We start from the raw sequence: 16892 nt of genomic DNA on the forward strand, positions 1-16892 counted from the left end.
TATCCAAATAAGCCACAGGCCAGGATCAGCAACAACATTTTGCTGTGAACTCCTGGCCAAAGGTGGATGTGACGGCTGCAGGACGGGGAACAGTTTTCGCTTGAATAAGTCCAGCGGCCTGCGCCCACTCCCTCCCGTCCCACCTCTCACAGCAGATCCCCGCTTACACAGCACTTCCGGGTACCAGCGCAGAGCCCACGTGAGGCTCCTGTGCAGGCTCCGCCCCTCCTCCCTACACTCAAGCTTCACCTCTTCCCTTCAGCCCTCATTAATTCTCCGCCCCTCCTCCCAGAGTGCACTGAGGCTCCACCCTCTCTCCGCCCCTCCTCCCTACACTCAAGCTCCACCCTCTCTCTGCCCCTCCTCCCTACACTCAAGCTCCACCCGATCTCCGCCCCTCCTCCCTACACTCAAGCTGCATCCTCTCTCCGCCCCTCTGAGCCCTCCCTAAGGCTCCGCCCACTCCTCCCAGAGTGCACTGAGGCTCTGCTTTTTTTCCCCTACACTGAGGTTCCACCCTCTCTCCGCCCCTCCTCCCTACACTCAAGCGCCACCCTCTCTCCGCCCTCTCCTCCCAGAGTGCACTGAGGCTCCGCCCCCTCCTGCCGGGATGCCCTGATCCTGACGTCACTTCCCCTTCCTGTGTGCCGGCAGCAGTAGGTAGAGTTGTAAGGCTCCTGCTATCGGCAGGGAGACTTCTCTTGCGCCCGCTACGCTCAGCCCTTCCCCCTTCCTTCAGCGGAGCGCGCGCACTGTGATGTAACTGGGTCTGGCGGAGCGCGTGGCAGAGGCTCCTGCGTGTGTGCGCCCGGGTCTACCGCCGCGTTCCTCTGGGGGTGTGTGTCTCTCTGTGACGTACCGGGTACATGGGAGGGGGGGGTGTGTCTCTCTGTGACGTACCGGGTACACGGGAGGGAGGGAGGGAGGGGGGGTGTGTCTCTCTGTGACGTACCGGGTACACGGGAGGGAGGGGGGGTGTGTCTCTCTGTGACGTACCGGGTACACGGGAGGGAGGGGGGGGGTGTGTCTCTCTGTGACGTACCGGGTACACGGGAGGGGGGGTGTGTCTCTCTGTGACGTACCGGGTACACGGGAGGGGGGTGTGTGTGTCTCTCTGTGACGTACCGGGTACACGGGAGGGGGGGGTGTGTGTCTCTCTGTGACGTACCGGGTACATGGGAGGGGGGGGTGTGTGTCTCTCTGTGATGTACCGGGTACACGGGAGGGAGGGGGGGGTGTGTGTCTCTCTGTGACGTACCGGGTACACGGGAGGGGGGTGTGTGTCTCTCTGTGACGTACCGGGTACACGGGAGGGGGGGGGGGGTGTGTGTCTCTCTGTGACGTACCGGGTACACGGGAGGGAGGTGTGTGTCTCTCTGTGACGTACCGGGTACACGGGAGGGGAGGTGTGTCTCTCTGTGACGTACCGGGTACACGGGAGGGAGGGGGGGGGGGGTTTGTGTCTCTCTGTTACGTACCGGGTACACGGGAGGGAGGGGGGGGGGTGTGTGTGTCTCTGTGACGTACCGGGTACACGGGAGGGGGGGGGTGTGTCTCTCTGTGACGTACCGGGTACACGGGAGGGGGGGGGGTGTGTCTCTCTGTGACGTACCGGGTACACGGGAGGGGGGTGTGTGTGTCTCTCTGTGACGTACCGGGTACACGGGAGGGGGGGGTGTGTGTGTCTCTGTGACGTACCGGGTACACGGGAGGGGGGGGTGTGTGTGTCTCTGTGACGTACCGGGTACACGGGAGGGGGGGGGGTGTGTGTCTCTCTGTGACGTACCGGGTACACGGGAGGGGGGGGGGGTGTGTGTCTCTCTGTGACGTACCGGGTACACGGGAGGGAGGTGTGTGTCTCTCTGTGACGTACCGGGTACACGGGAGGGGAGGTGTGTCTCTCTGTGACGTACCGGGTACACGGGAGGGAGGGGGGGGGTTTGTGTCTCTCTGTTACGTACCGGGTACACGGGAGGGAGGGGGGGGGGTGTGTGTGTCTCTGTGACGTACCGGGTACACGGGAGGGGGGGGTGTGTCTCTCTGTGACGTACCGGGTACACGGGAGGGGGGGGTGTGTCTCTCTGTGACGTACCGGGTACACGGGAGGGGGGTGTGTGTGTCTCTCTGTGACGTACCGGGTACACGGGAGGGGGGTGTGTGTGTGTCTCTGTGACGTACCGGGTACACGGGAGGGGGGGGGTGTGTGTGTCTCTGTGACGTACCGGGTACACGGGAGGGGGGGGGTGTGTGTCTCTCTGTGACGTACCGGGTACACGGGAGGGGGGTGTGTGTGTCTCTCTGTGACGTACCGGGTACACGGGAAGGGGGGGTGTGTGTCTCTCTGTGACGTACCGGGTACACGGGAGGGAGGGAGGGGGGTGTCTGTCTCTGTGTGACGTACCGGGTACATGGGAGGGGGGGGGTGTGTGTCTCTCTGTGACGTACCGGGTACATGGGATGGGGTGTGTCTCTCTCTGTGACGTACCGGGTACATGGGAGGGGGGGGGGTGTGTGTCTCTCTGTGACGTACCGGGTACACGGGAGGGGGTGTCTCTCTCTCTGTGCCGTACCGGGTACACGGGAGGGAGGGGGTGTGTGTCTCTCTGTGACGTACCGGGTACACGGGAGGGGGGGGGGTGTGTCTCTCTGTGACGTACCGGGTACACGGGAGGGGGTGTGTGTGTCTCTCTGTGACGTACCGGGTACACGGGAGGGGGGTGTGTGTGTCTCTCTGTGACATACCGGGTACACGGGAGGGGGTGTGTGTGTCTCTCTGTGACTACCGGGTACATGGGAGGGGGGGGGGGTGTGTCTCTCTGTGACGTACCAGGTACACGGGAGGGGGGGGGTGTGTGTCTCTCTGTGACGTACCGGGTACACGGGAGGGGGTGTGTGTGTCTCTCTGTGACGTACCGGGTACACGGGAGGGGGTGTGTGTGTCTCTCTGTGACGTACCGGGTACACGGGAGGGGGGGGTGTGTGTGTCTCTCTGTGACGTACCGGGTACATGGGAGGGGGTGTGTGTCTCTCTGTGATGTACCGGGTACACGGGAGGGTGTGTGTGTGTGTGTGTGTATCTCTCTGTGACGTACCGGGTACATGGGAGGGGGTGTGTGTCTCTCTGTGACGTACCGGGTACACGGGAGGGGGGGGTGTCTCTCTCTCGCTGTCTGTGACGTACCGGGTACATGGGAGGGTGTGTGTGTGTGTGTCTCTCTCTGTGACGTACCGTGTACCCGGTACGTCTCTCTGTGACGTACCGGGTACACGGGAGGGGGTGTGTCTCTCTCTCTGTGCCGTACCGGGTACACGGGAGGGGGGGTGTGTGTGTGTCTCTCTCTCTCTCTCTGTGCCGTACCGGGTACACGGGAGGGAGGGTGTGTGTGTATGTCTCTGTGCCGTACCGGGTACACGGGAGGGAGGGTGTGTGTGTATGTCTCTGTGCCGTACCGGGTACACGGGAGGGTGTGTGTGTATGTCTCTGTGACGTACCGGGTACACGGGAGGGGGGGTGTCTCTCTGTGACCTACCGGGTACACGGGAGGGGGGATGTGGGTGTGTGTGACTCTGTGACGTACCAGGTACACGGGAGGGTGTGTGTGTGGGTGTCTCTACCTGTGACGTACCGGTACACGGGAGGGTGTGTGTCTGGGTGTCTCTACCTGTGACGTACCAGGTACACGGGAGGGTGGGTGTGTGGGTGTCTCTACCTGTGACGTACCAGGTACACGGGAGGGTGTGTGTGTGGGTGTCTCTACCTGTGACGTACCTGGTACACGGGAGGGTGGGTGTACCTGTGGTTTGCCTGGTGCTGGGACTTGCTTTAACTCAGCAGTGATTGATTTGAGCTCCTTTCTTCTCCGGGTCCTGCAGCGAGCTTTTGATCCGAAGGAGGATGCATCGCTCTTCAGCCCAGATGCAGTGGGATCAGGTGCCTGGCAGAGCCGGCGTGAGACGAGCCCGCACAGGGAAGAAGAGACCGCGTGTGCCTGGTGGGATTCAGGAACGGATGGAGGAGGAGGAGGAGAGAGAGCCAGCCTGGGCCGGCAGCTCCAGTGAGGACGAGCAAGGCCAGAGTCAGGCCTGCCGCCCTCCTACTGCAAGAGAACCGGAAGAGCTGAGGAAAGGTGAATCACCAGCACTCTGTGGGGTATCCCCCAGTATTGTCACCTAACTACAGCCCTTCCCCCTCCCCTCCATGATCGGGGCCCTGCTTCCCCCTCACAGGAAGGGGGGTGGTAATACCTCCCCTCACCCCCTCGCGGTATTGAGCTTCCCTCCTGTTTATCTTCGTGATGAGGTTGGCACTTGCTACCTCCTGTGCATGGTGGCCGTATGAGGTTATATTTTATATTTATGTCATTTAATACTCTACACACAATCTGGTAAAGCAAAACTTAGCTTACTAAATGTTGTAAATATATGGATAATAAATCAGCAAAGATAAGTAATATCAAAATTGAATACAGTATGACAGCAAGCTGTACATAAATCAGTACAGGTAAATAGGAAACAGAAATAAAGAGAAGTCGTAATCATAGAAATGACGGCAGAAGAAGACCAAACGGCCCATCCAGTCTGCCTAGCAAGCTTATTTTTCTCATACTTATCTGTTACTCTGACCGCTGAGGTCAGGACCCTTATTGGTAACTTTTTTTATTCTAGTTTCCTTCCACCCCTGCCATTGATGCAGACAGCAGTGCTGGAACTGCATAAAAGTGAAGTATCTAGCTAATTGGTTAGGGGTAGTAACCGCCGCATTAAGCAAGCTACTCCCACGCTTATTTGTTTACCCAGCCTGTGCAATTCAGTCCTTGTTGGTAGATGTCTAAATGTAAATCCTCTTATTTTCATTCCCCCTGCTGTTGAAACAGTGAGCTGCGCTGTATATGTATTCAAAGTGAAGTAACAGGCTTAATTGGTTCGGGGTAGTAACTGCCGCAATAAGCAAGCTACTCCCATGCTTTTATTTTTTATTGGGACCCTTACTTTTCAATATATTTATAAATGATCTGGAAAGAAATACGACGAGTGAGATAATCAAATTTGCAGATGACACAAAATTGTTCAGAGTAGTTAAATCACAAGCAGATTGTGATAAATTGCAGGAAGACCTTGTGAGACTGGAAAATTGGGCATCCAAATGGCAGATGAAATTTAATGTGGATAAGTGCAAGGTGATGCATATAGGGAAAAATAACCCATGCTATAGTTACACGATGTTAGGTTCCATATTAGGTGCTACAACCCAAGAGAGAGATCTAGGTGTCATAGTGGATAACACATTGAAATCGTCGGCTCAGTGTGCTGCAGCAGTCAAAAAAGCAAACAGAATGTTGGGAATTATTAGGAAGGGAATGGTGAATAAAACGGAAAATGTCATATTGCCTCTGTATCACTCCATGGTGAGACCGCACCTTGAATACTGTGTACAATTCTGGTCGCCGCATCTCAAAAAAGATATAATTGCGATGGAGAAGGTACAGAGAGTACCGGTAAGGAGTATGTACCTTCTTCAGTCCTCTCCTCCTTTCTCCTCCCAAAGTTCGAAGCACTTTATTGAGGCACCTGATGGTGGACTCTGTCCTGGAAGCAGGGCCGGACAGAGCAGGAATTAGGCCCGTGCCAGCTAAGAAAAGTAGGCTCCTATGTAAGGTTCTGATGTGATACTTAATAAGAGAATTCATTTTCTAATTTTCCCAAATAATTTTTATTTATTTAAGAAGGCTTGACGAGCTTTTTTGTTAGCAAATTCAATTACAATGTTAGAAATAGATATATTTAGCTTTTTTAAAAATTTTGCGGAACAAAAGTGGCACGGCTCTCAACTGGTTCAAGGTCAAAATTAACAATAAAGAATCTCACCCAGTCATCTCTAACTACGGGGTCCCACAAGGATCTTCCCTTTCACCAACCCTCTTCAACATTTACCTCCTACCTCTCTGCCACCTTCTCTCTAAGCTAAAGCTTACACACTATCTCTATGCGGACGATATACAAATTCTCCTACCGATCACTGAATCACTACAGCAAACCCCAAGCTTCTGGAACAGCTGCCTCCAATCAGTTAACACTCTCCTCTCCAGCCTCAATCTCGTCCTCAACACAAATAAAACAGAAATCCTCATAATCTCCCAAGATGACAACAACCCTCTACTCAATGCTCCATTATTGTCGCTTCCTCATAACCTTAATCACTCGCCCCACGTAAGAGATCTAGGCATTCTCTTGGACAACCGTCTCAACCTCAAAAAATATGTTAACACCACCACCAAGGAATGCTTTTTCAAGCTGCAAGTTCTAAAAAAAAAATTGAAACCCCTCTTACATTTCCACGACTTCCGTCTGGTACTTCAATCTATACTCTTCTCAAAAATCGATTACTGCAACTCCCTGCTCTTCGGCCTTCCAGCAAACACCATCAAACCTCTACAGATGCTGCAGAATTCAGCGGCCAGGATCTTGACAAACACAAAAAAAAAGAGATCACATCTCTCCTATCCTTTACAATCTACACTGGCTTCCCATCAAATACAGAATTCTCTATAAAGTCCTCACTATAATCCACAAATCCTTAAAGAACTCTCTCCTATCGAACTTACCATCCAGCTTCATCCTCACAACTCTATCAGACCAATCAGAGGAGCCTATAAAGGCAGGCTTCATATTCCCCCAGTGAAAACATCCTTTAGAAAACGAGCCCTCTCCATAGCAGGCCCCGCTCAATGGAATGCCCTCCCGCCAGACCTCCGAGAAGTCCCATGTCATCTGTCATTCAAGAAAAAACAAAACCTGCCTCTTCAAACAAGCATTCCCAGAATCATAATCTCTGCTCTCCACCCAGCTTATCCTCCCGCCATACCCTAGACGATTCCTGTTAACTTCAAATTATTAAGTACTGATCAATCCCTGTTCGGATGTAAATAACTATTTACGTATTTATTAACCTTTTAGATCCCGCTCATTGAAGGACTTATTTCCTGATGCCCCTTTTTACATATCTTAGTTAACTAGACCCAAATATGGTATAAAACAATTTTCAAGGAAATCGGACTATGGGTTTTTGAGAAAAACGCATGTCCACTAGTGGAACGTTGGGATCTTCAGGAGTCAAAAAGTACTTTTTCAAAAATTCTTTATTTTAGGTAATTCTTGTAACATTTCTTTATTTTAGGTAATTCTTGTAACATACTGCAATACTACAGCTGATATCATACATAAGAATGAAAATTAGTCAAAAAAATCAAGCATGATAATCTGGAAAACATTTTTCATGTAAACGTTTACCACAAAATTTACACCACTTTTTAGTATTTTTGGAGCAGACAGCACATCGGCCTTGGGAAGTTGTGGACAAGAAGTGAGGCTGTGATGCCTTTACATCAGCACTTATGGATGCTGTAGGACCTCCTTTCCAGATGCGGTAGCTTGAAAGGCCACATTTCATTGCTACGGTAGATACTTCACGTAGGAAGTCCAAGTGGCTCATTGCTTCTTTTCCAAGCAGATGGCAGTGAATTTTCCAAGCTGCCACAACAGCCATGTTCAAGCCATTTGAAAATAAATTCCACCACCACTTTTTGGAGCGAAGTGTTGGGCGGTAAGCTGATAAAAGCCGGTCAAGTAGATCAACACCACCCATGCCTTGATTGTAAGCACCAATTATTTTTGGTTGCTTTATTAGAACTTTTTTCTTTTCTTTGAGAGAATAGCGGCTGGCTTTTTGAAGTGGAAATGGCTTCATCCAGTTGGACATGACTGTGACCACACTGCTGTCATTCCAGCGGACACAGATGATGTCTCCATCACCACGATAATCAAATTCCCCACGATCTTTCTTGCGCAGTTCTTTAGGTGCCATTAGGGGACATTTCCCAGTTCTGTTTTCTCTGACAGTGCCAATTACTCGAAATCCCTTTTCTTTCAGTTCCACCATCAAGTTGTGTGATGTGAAGAAATTATCAAAGAAAAGGCAATGATTTCTTGGCTCTTGAATGACTGAAATCAAATCCGAAATTACTCTTGTACCAAGTGGAACTTTTTCAGTTTTATCAGTGCCTGATTCTTCTGGCTGATATTTGGCACCTGTATAAATCTGCATTGAAAATGGAAAACCATCTGGACTGCACATCATCCATATTTTGTATCCAAATCGAATTGGTTTTCCTCGAATGAACATTTTGCAGCTATGATGACCATAATATGGTACCATTGATTCGTCAATGCTCAGGCTTTCACTAAAAACACCTCCAATCTTCAAAAACTGAGCAGATAAATGGGTATAAAATGGCTCAACTTTTGCAGCTTTTCCAGGTGGTAGTTGCAAATTGTCAACAATATGAAAATAGATTTTCAGGTCCTCAAAGCGTTTTCTTGACATGGTTTTTGGCACAATTTGGTTGCTCAAATCTTCTGCAGTTGACCAGTAATGCTTTTCTTTTGGAACATGGTGATAGCCACTGTGCAAGAGTATTCCGAAGAAACGAGTGATTTCGTCAGCATTTGTGTCAATGCTTGCCAATTTCTGCCTGGCATATATATTTGTCATGTATGCTAATTCTTCTAAATAATCTTCACCCATAATTTCTATGAAAAGTTCAAATGGTGTGTTTTGAAGAAGATCTGGACGAATATCAGCCAACTTTGTTGGGGCATGCTCTTCCATTGTGGTCGTGAAATCATCTGTCTTGATCCATCTTGGCTTTGGCTTCTCTGAGTTTCGTTTTCTTTTGGTATCTCCTGATTCTTGACAATAGGTTGATAGCAATTTGTCATCCTCATCCACTTCCTCATCGTGTGACTCAACTGCAACTTCCACTTCACCACACACATCTGCTGGTACTTCTGGTGCTAGGTCTTCGTCATTGATATCTTCGATATCTGAGTCTTCTAAATTATCTGATGGTGGTAAAATCACAATATCAGCTTCTGTAGCTTCAGAATCGCCCAAAACTTGTTCAACTGCTTCTTCAACAGTCAAGTACTTCTGAGTTTTCATTGTATTCCAAATTAGGAAATGAACAGGACCGTCGCGGAGCTAGTCTCGCTCGCGCGGCCCGAAAAGAGGACGGCGTCTCGGAGCTAGTCTCGCTCGTGCGGAGCTAGTCTTGCGCGGCCCGAGAAGAGGACGGCGTCTCGGAGCTAGTCTCGCTCGTGCGGAGCTAGTCTCGCGGGGCCCGAGAAGAGGATGGCGTCTCGGAGCTAGTCTCGCTCGTGCGGAGCTAGTCTCGCGGGGCCCGAGAAGAGGACGGCGTCTCGGAGCTAGTCTCGCTCGTGTGGAGCTAGTCTCGCGGGGCCCGAGAAGAAGACGCTGTCGCGGAGCTAGTCTCCCGCGGCCCGAGAAGAGGACCTTGCTCAGTCCTTGCATCCTGAGATGGAGGCCCAGGAGACAGTAAGATTCCTCATATGGTGTATGGGAGTGATAAGCCTGTGTGTATGTATGTTTGAGAGAGAGAGAGAGAGAGCATGGGAGTGAAGCCTGTGTATGTGCTTGAGAGACAGCATGAGAATGAGAAGTCTGTGTGTATGTTTATGCATGAGAGAGAGCATGGGATTATATGTAATTTACCATTTTTTAAAATATTTGTGAACCGTTTTTTGCATTTTATTCATTTTTCAAAAATGTGTATATTTTGAACCACAAAGATCCCAACGTTCCACATGTGGAACATGCAAACATAAATTGGTGCTGATCAATTTGTATTTTACCTACAAAAGAAAGATTTATGCCAACATGATCAGAAAACCCTTGGGAACTTGAATATATCACACAAGTCCTTTATTGACACTCAGTATCATACCAAAAGGAGAAAAGGTCAAACTATGTCAAAACTTCAGTTTTTGACCTACTTTGCATATTCATATCTTTAAGAGTATTCATCTAGGAACATCACATTTTTGGATTTAGACTGTTCAAGTTCTATACTCTCAAGCTAAATGGTTGAAAATTTGATTTTCTTTAGGTTTGGAGTAATTAAAATCATTTAAAAAAATGTTCCACTTGTGGAACGTTGGGATCTAAAAGGTTAATGTTATTAACTATGTAGAGTACTTTTCCTTTTACAATGGGCAAGTTCGTAGCCCCGGTTTCCTTTTCAATTATTCGTTCTCTCGCAATGTTCCATTTAACGCTCTTTTGCATTGTTTTTGTTCATTGTAAACCGGTCTGATTTGTAATTTTTTAGAAGAAGGTTGGTATATAAAACCCCAAAAATAATAAAATAAATAATAAACGTAGGCCCCTTGAACATTGTAGGCCCAAGCCCAATGGCCATGTTGGCACCCCCTCTCTCCTGGAGTGCCTGGAAAGCTTATGCCTCAATAAACTGGTTATTCTGTAAGGTGCTACCCACCCTTGTCATTTCAATATAGAAGCATGACCTTTGAAAAAGACCATATGGCCTATGTAGTCTCTCATGCAGAAACTTATTCGGTTCTTCAATGCCTACCATGTCCTCTGAGATCCCCCTGTGCTTATCCCACACGTTCTTGACTTCACCACCTCCATTGGGAGACTGTTCAATACATCTACCATCCTCTCTGTAAAGAAATATTTCCTAAGATTGCTCCTGCATCTACCCCATTTCACCCTCATCCCATGACCCCTCACTCTAGAGCAGCGGTTCTCAACCTGTGGGTCGCGACCCCGGCGGGGGTCGAACGACCAAAACGCAGGGGTCGCCTAAAGCAGGTCCCCAACCACCGGTCCGCGGACCAGTACCCGGGCCGTTGGGGTTTTTTGCCGGTCCGCGGCGCCGCGGCTGCTGCGGGGAGGCGGGGCGAAGCTGGCGACCTGCCTCCTCCAACCCCAAAAGGGAAGAGACATGGCCCAAAAAGCTAGCGCGTTGCAGTGACGTATGTTGCTGGAGCCGCGCAGGCAGGAAGGAGGTGTATCAGCCACTGCAGGTGCTCCTCCTACTTCCTTCCTGCCCGCCCTGCCCCGGAAGACAAATGTTGCTGGAGCCGCACGGGGAGGAAGGAGGAGGCGCGTCAGCCGCGTGGGTAGAAGAGGCGCTTCAGCCGCGTGCAGAAGAGGAGCAGCGGGGCCGGGAAGACTAGGACCACTGCAGAGCCCATCCTGTGGCAACCCGTAAAGAAGAGGCCCAGAGGTGAGAGAGAGGTGTGTGCGAGTATGAGATGAGTTGAGAGACTGTGTGTGTTTGCAGAGACAGCATGTGAGAGCCTCTGTGTGTGTGAAAGGACAGCATGTAAGAGTGAGAGCCTGTGCTTGAGCAAGGCAGCATGTGGGGGTGTGAGAGAGCCTGTGTGTGAGACTCAGACAGCTTGTGCCAGTGAGAGCCTGTGTATGTGTGTGTGAGAGAGAAATACATGTGAGAATGAGAACCTGACTGTGTGTTTGAGGGAAGAAGACAGGTGGAGAGAAAAGAAATAGAAAAAAAGGCAATATAAAAGGAAATGGCAAAAAATTAGAAAGGGAAGCAGATGTAAAAAAAAAATAAATTACTTTTTACTGATTGGCACATGTAATCTTTGGGAATGTGCAAGAGTAGCACTTTCTCTATGGCGGATCTCACAATGTACGAGATCAACATGGAGGAAGTGGAAACCCAGGGGGCCTGCACAGAGGAGGCAGCAGAATGGGCTTCAGTGCCAGTAGTAGCAATCAGCGCCTCCCCAATAGCCACGTGGCAGCAGTGGCAGTAATTAGATTAATTGTTTGACTCAGCTGGAGGTGACAAAGTATGAAGTGGGATGTGAAATCAGCTTGATCTGGTGGAGAATTAGGATTGCTGTTACACATGAACTGTATTTGGCAAACATAAAGGGAGCCAGGATAATCAATTGAAGCCTGCAGCTGAGGACTGATTCATTATGACTCATGTAGAAATTAGTGCATTTTCCAGATTAGTCTGCATAACACAATTCTCAACATTCAGCATTATTTCTGCTGCATAGAGTTTTATCTGAGAGGCTCTGAGGTTGTGAGGGAGCCAGTAAGAGTGAGAGCATGAGTGTGTATGAGAAAATCCAGGGGAGTAAGAGTGTGTGTGTGTGAGTGGGGGGGGGGGGGGGGGGGGGAGAGTGTCTTAGAGCCTGAGAGTGTGTCAGTGTCTGTGAGAGTGAGAGGTTATGGTGGGTATAAGAGCATGAATGTGTATTTATGACAGTGTATGTGTGAGAGAGAATGGACATGTGAGAGTATGTGTGAGAGAGAGAGGATAACCTCCTAATCCTCGACAATATCAGGGTGACTGGAAATCAAGAGCTCCCACGTATGGACAGCAGGGGCTTTTTAAAATCCTTATTAGTTTTAATTATTGTGTGTTATTTGATATATGTTCTGTTTTGAAATATTATTGGTGTTTGGGAAATTATAAAAATGTATATGATTTTAATTAATAGAAATTCTATTTATCAGTAATTTTAAAATATTCTTTTATTAGTATGGTTTTAATATTATAACTGATGCTTTATGTTTCTTAATTTTATTGTTTTATGAGGAATGGTGGTTCTGTTTATAAATGTCATAATAAATAAGTATGCACTAAAATCCAACCCCATCCATAACCCCGCCCCCATATGACCAAAGCCCCACCCTCACCTCGCCCCGCCCTCGTGGGGCGAGGGCGGGGCGAGGGGTCACCGCAACATGAGGAACTGTATTTCGGGGTCACGGCATTAGAAAGGTTGAGAACCACTGCTCTAGAGCCTCCTTTCCATTGAAAAAAGCATGAAAACCTTTGAGATATTTGAATATCTATCATACCTCCCCTATTTCATCTTTCCTCTGGGGGTATATGTGTTTTAGATCTTTGTCTATCCCAATATTCTTTAGAACAAAGACCACTGACCATGTTAGCCTCCTTCTAGACAGACTCCATCTTGTTTATATCCTTTTGAAGGTGCGGTCTCCAGAGTTGTACACAAAATTCCTAGTGAGGTCTTACCAGGGATGAGGGTAGTACTTGCCCTGTAATGGGAGAGGAGCCCTCTGCATGACTAATATCTGAGAGTGGTTTTTTTTATGTTCTTGTATGTTTTCTTTAGTCTAGTTTTAGATGATGTAACTAATAGGTGATCCTATTCTTCAAATAGTGGAAGATCCTCAGGCTGCTTCAGGATGTTCTGTAGCCTGTGCCAGATGGCTAGGACCTACCTACTCTTCTCCAAATAAAAAGATTATCAGAACGTGAAACAGTCCCACGCAGAGCAGTGTGATAGATTCTTGCAAAGCTTTAATATCCTTGGGTATAGTTGATGTAAATCTGCTCCTCCAGAGGGGAGGAGTTAGCAATCTGTTAGGATCTGCTATGCTGATGTTATGATACAGCCTGCTGAGTTGGCAATCTGTACCAGCGGAGTGCTAGAGAGGGTACTCAGCTGGAAAGGAATGTAAATAGGTGAATCCTTGGGCCAATGGCAGATGGCAGCGCCCCCAGGAGGATATCCTGAGAGGGACCACTGGCTAGGCTTGGATATGGAGACAGACACAGATAGTTCTTTATTAGACAGGTTAGTAGAACCACCAGAGGTGGCAGTAGTGAGCTGATATGCCCGGCAGGGCTGAAGTCCCTCAGGTACCGAAACTGCGATCCCAGGGTTGCTGAGCTGTAAAGAGACTGTAGATAGTGAGTAGACAGGGTATGCTGTGTTCATAACCAGTACTTAGATGATAACTCACATAAGGTCTTAAAGAGGCTCAGTAGCTGGAAAGGGTTAGGCCCTCGAGGAGCGAGTACCTGGTTCCAGGGAAAGCTCTGAGAGAGCGATGGTAACTCACGAATGTCTGTATCTGCGATAGCTTCCAGGCAGTAGAGAATCTTCAGAGTGTCCAGGAACATGGGCCCTCGAGGAGCGAGTACCGGTTCCTATCTGTAATCTGAAAGTAAAGAAAAGAGCGAGGCCCCTGAGGAGCGAGTACCTCTGGTAAATCCGAGGAGGCAGAGTAGCTTGGACGAATTCGTATCCTTGTCAGAGTCCTTGCTAATTCAAATCGTAAGCGCAAGTGAAGACCTTTAATGTTGGAAGCGGATGACGTCAATAAAGGGGAACGTCCCTGAGGTTCGCGCCCTTGCTGGTACATACTTTGGAGCGCGCGTGCGCCCTACGTCATCAGGATCCGCGGTGTCGAGCCGTTCCGGGGACGCCGCGGCAGCAAGCCGTCCATCAGGCCCGGAGGGAGTCGCCACAGAGGTAGAGAGGGTGGAGCGAGGGCGAAGAGCAGCCACGAACGCAACAATAGTGCAGTATGGCGGTGATAGGGTAGATCAGATTAGCAGGGGAGTGATGTTATATCTTAGGGACGGTACAGTCACAGGACAGTAAATGCACTGTGGAGTCTTTATGGGTGGAAATTGCATGTGTGATGGGGACGTGTGTAGTGCTGGGAGTATCCCACCATCAGCCTGGCAGAATGAACAGATGGACCATGAAATGCTAACAAAAATTGGGTCAGCACAGTAATGGGAGCTTCCAGTTGCCCCAATATTGCCTGGGTGAATGTCACATTAGAATGTGCTAGGGAGGAAAGGTTTTATTGAAGAAATAAATGACTGCTTCATGGAGCAGCTGGTGCAAGAACCAAAGTGGCGCAGCTATTTCATTTTTTTCCACTTTCGATTAGGCTTTATTGTAATAAAATAAAGTGTAGTGCAGGTTTCTTTTTGATCAGTGGTCGGCTCAGTGTCGGGGGTAAAAAGAGAAGCACGCGGGGCTTGATTGCAGGTCTCGGGGCTGGGACGGCTTCGGAGTTCTTTTTTTTTTTTTTCTCCTATTCAAGGCTATTTTTAACATAAGAAATTGCAATGCTTGGTCAGACTAAGGATGCATCAAGCCCAACATCCTGTTTCCAACAGAGGCCAAACCAGACCAAAGAACCTGGCAATTCCCCAAACACTAAGAAGATCCCATGCTACTGATGCAATTAATAGCAGTGGCTATTCCCTAAGTAAACTTGATTAATAGTCTTATATGTGCCCCATGCTAACTTCATGGAGTGCCCCCTAGTCTTTCTATTATCCGAAAGAGTAAATAACCGATTCACATTTACCCGTTCTAGACCTCTCATGATTTTAAACACCTCTATCATATCCCCCCTCAGCCGTCTCTTCTCCAAACTGAAAAGTCTAACCTCTTTACTCTTTCCTCATAGGGGAGCTGTTCCATTCCCCTTATCATTTTGGTTGCCCTTCTCTGTACCTTCTCCATCGTAATTATATCTTTTTTGAGACGCGGTGACCAGAACTGTACACAGTATTCAAGGTGCGGTCTCACCATGGAGCGATACAGAGGCATTATGACATTTTCCGTTCTATTCACCATTCCCTTCCTAATAATTGTCTACCTAAATAGACCTACACCTGTACACACTCAGCTCCTATTTAAGTGCCCCCGACTGACTTGTTCCAGTTTTATGCCCATAAGTTTACGTCCTCCAGTTCTTATACCTTAGTCCTTTCCCCTCCTTTTTGTCCTCCCCCCGCCTTCACTCTATGATTTCTGCTCAATTTCAGTGCAAAGTATTAAGAACTTCTGCCTAATTCCCCCCCCCCACCCCTCCTCTCACTCTATTCCCTTTTAAATCGTTTGCCATAACAAGACTCTCCCTTTAACCCCCTGCTAAATACGCACCTCTAATTTTTTATGTAAATTGCCGATTTATATATTTATTATTTACCCTTTTAAATGCTTAACCATAGTTACTTTAGATGTTCATCTGTTTACTGTTCTGTGCTTCTTGTAAAGGATATGCCTGTTAGTGGCCCTCCATTCTGTTTTATGTAAACCGGTACGATGTGTAAGCGGCTATCGGTATATAAAAAATGTTAAATAAAATAATTCCTAACATTCTGTTTGCTTTTTTGACTGCCGCAGCACACTGAGCTGACGATTTCAAAGTATTTCTACGCTTCACGGTGCTAGGAAAACGTTTTCAATTTTGAGCGCTTCCCTTCGGGCTGGTGACAGCACCAAGAACGTTCACAAAGGTGGTGGCGGTGGCAGCCCTCAGAAGGGAAGGGATACCTGGACAATTGGCTCATTCAGGCAAAGTCAGAGATTTATTTATTTATTTATTTTTGGTTTTTTATATACCGATCTTCTTGCATTGGATGCAAATCAAACCGGTTTACAGTGAAACAGTTCAACTTGCCTAAGAGCATTACATGGAACAAAAGAAAACAAAAGAGATAATGTCACAGTTCAATTCGATGGGTTACAAAGCATCTTAAGGTCCCTAGGCTGCGTGACAAACCTGGTGAAGAGCTAGCTGGAGCAGTCTGTCACTAGAATATCTGAGAGCATGATTCAACACCCAGTTAGGCAAGGTGTTTCTTTCTCCAGAGAGGGTGGTCAAGTTGCAGTCACAAGTGGTTCAGCTGCTGGATCTGTTTGTCCTCAAAGTCTGGATTATTTACAAGTGCTAGGTTCCATGTTCTCTACCCTGGAATTGGTTCCATAAGCCTTTTCTTACATGCAACTTCTTCAGAACGTGCTCCTTGTCCCGTTGGAATCCGTTGTTGGAAGAGTTTCAGCTACCGTTGCCGCTCCAGGAGCAATCCAGATCCAGTCTCTCATGGTAGCTGTCATTTCCCAGTCAGGAGAATGGAATGGATCTAGAGGTTTCGGACTGGGTGGTTGTGAACACAGATGCCAGTCTTAGTGGTTGGGGAGCAGTATGTCAGCTTTCAATGGCCCAAAGGCAGGCGGTGGAGGTGTCCTGGTCAATAAACCATCTGGAAACAAGAGTGGTACACAAGGTGTTTGCTTTTCTTTCTTCCTTGGATTCAAGGGCATGCAGTGTGCGTATTCTTGGACAGTGCAGCGACAATGGCCTATATCAGTCGGCAGAGTGAAATGAAGAGTCATTTAGTAGCTCAGGAGGTTCAGGATCTCTTTATCTGGGTGGAGCGCCATCTAGCAGTATTAGCAGC

At 48.5% G+C, this 16892-nt stretch overlaps 1 protein-coding gene across 2 annotated transcripts in view; it reads left to right on the top strand.

Moving 5' to 3' along the window:
- Positions 1-531: 531 nt before the first annotated feature.
- RRP36 (ribosomal RNA processing 36) overlaps positions 532-16892 on the top strand; it is a 74089-nt gene continuing 57728 nt past the window's right edge. The window contains exons 1-2 of one of the 2 annotated variants that reach the window (XM_029592788.1): positions 532-660; positions 3874-4127. In XM_029592788.1, the coding sequence (XP_029448648.1) occupies positions 3896-4127 (232 nt within the window). In that variant the 5' untranslated portion in view covers positions 532-660; positions 3874-3895. Of the gene's footprint in view, positions 837-3873; positions 4128-16892 lie in introns of both variants that reach the window. The other variant, XM_029592787.1, reaches the window with a different exon arrangement.

This window comes from Rhinatrema bivittatum, chromosome 3 (assembly GCF_901001135.1).
Source record: "Rhinatrema bivittatum chromosome 3, aRhiBiv1.1, whole genome shotgun sequence".
Taxonomy (NCBI): domain Eukaryota; kingdom Metazoa; phylum Chordata; class Amphibia; order Gymnophiona; family Rhinatrematidae; genus Rhinatrema; species Rhinatrema bivittatum.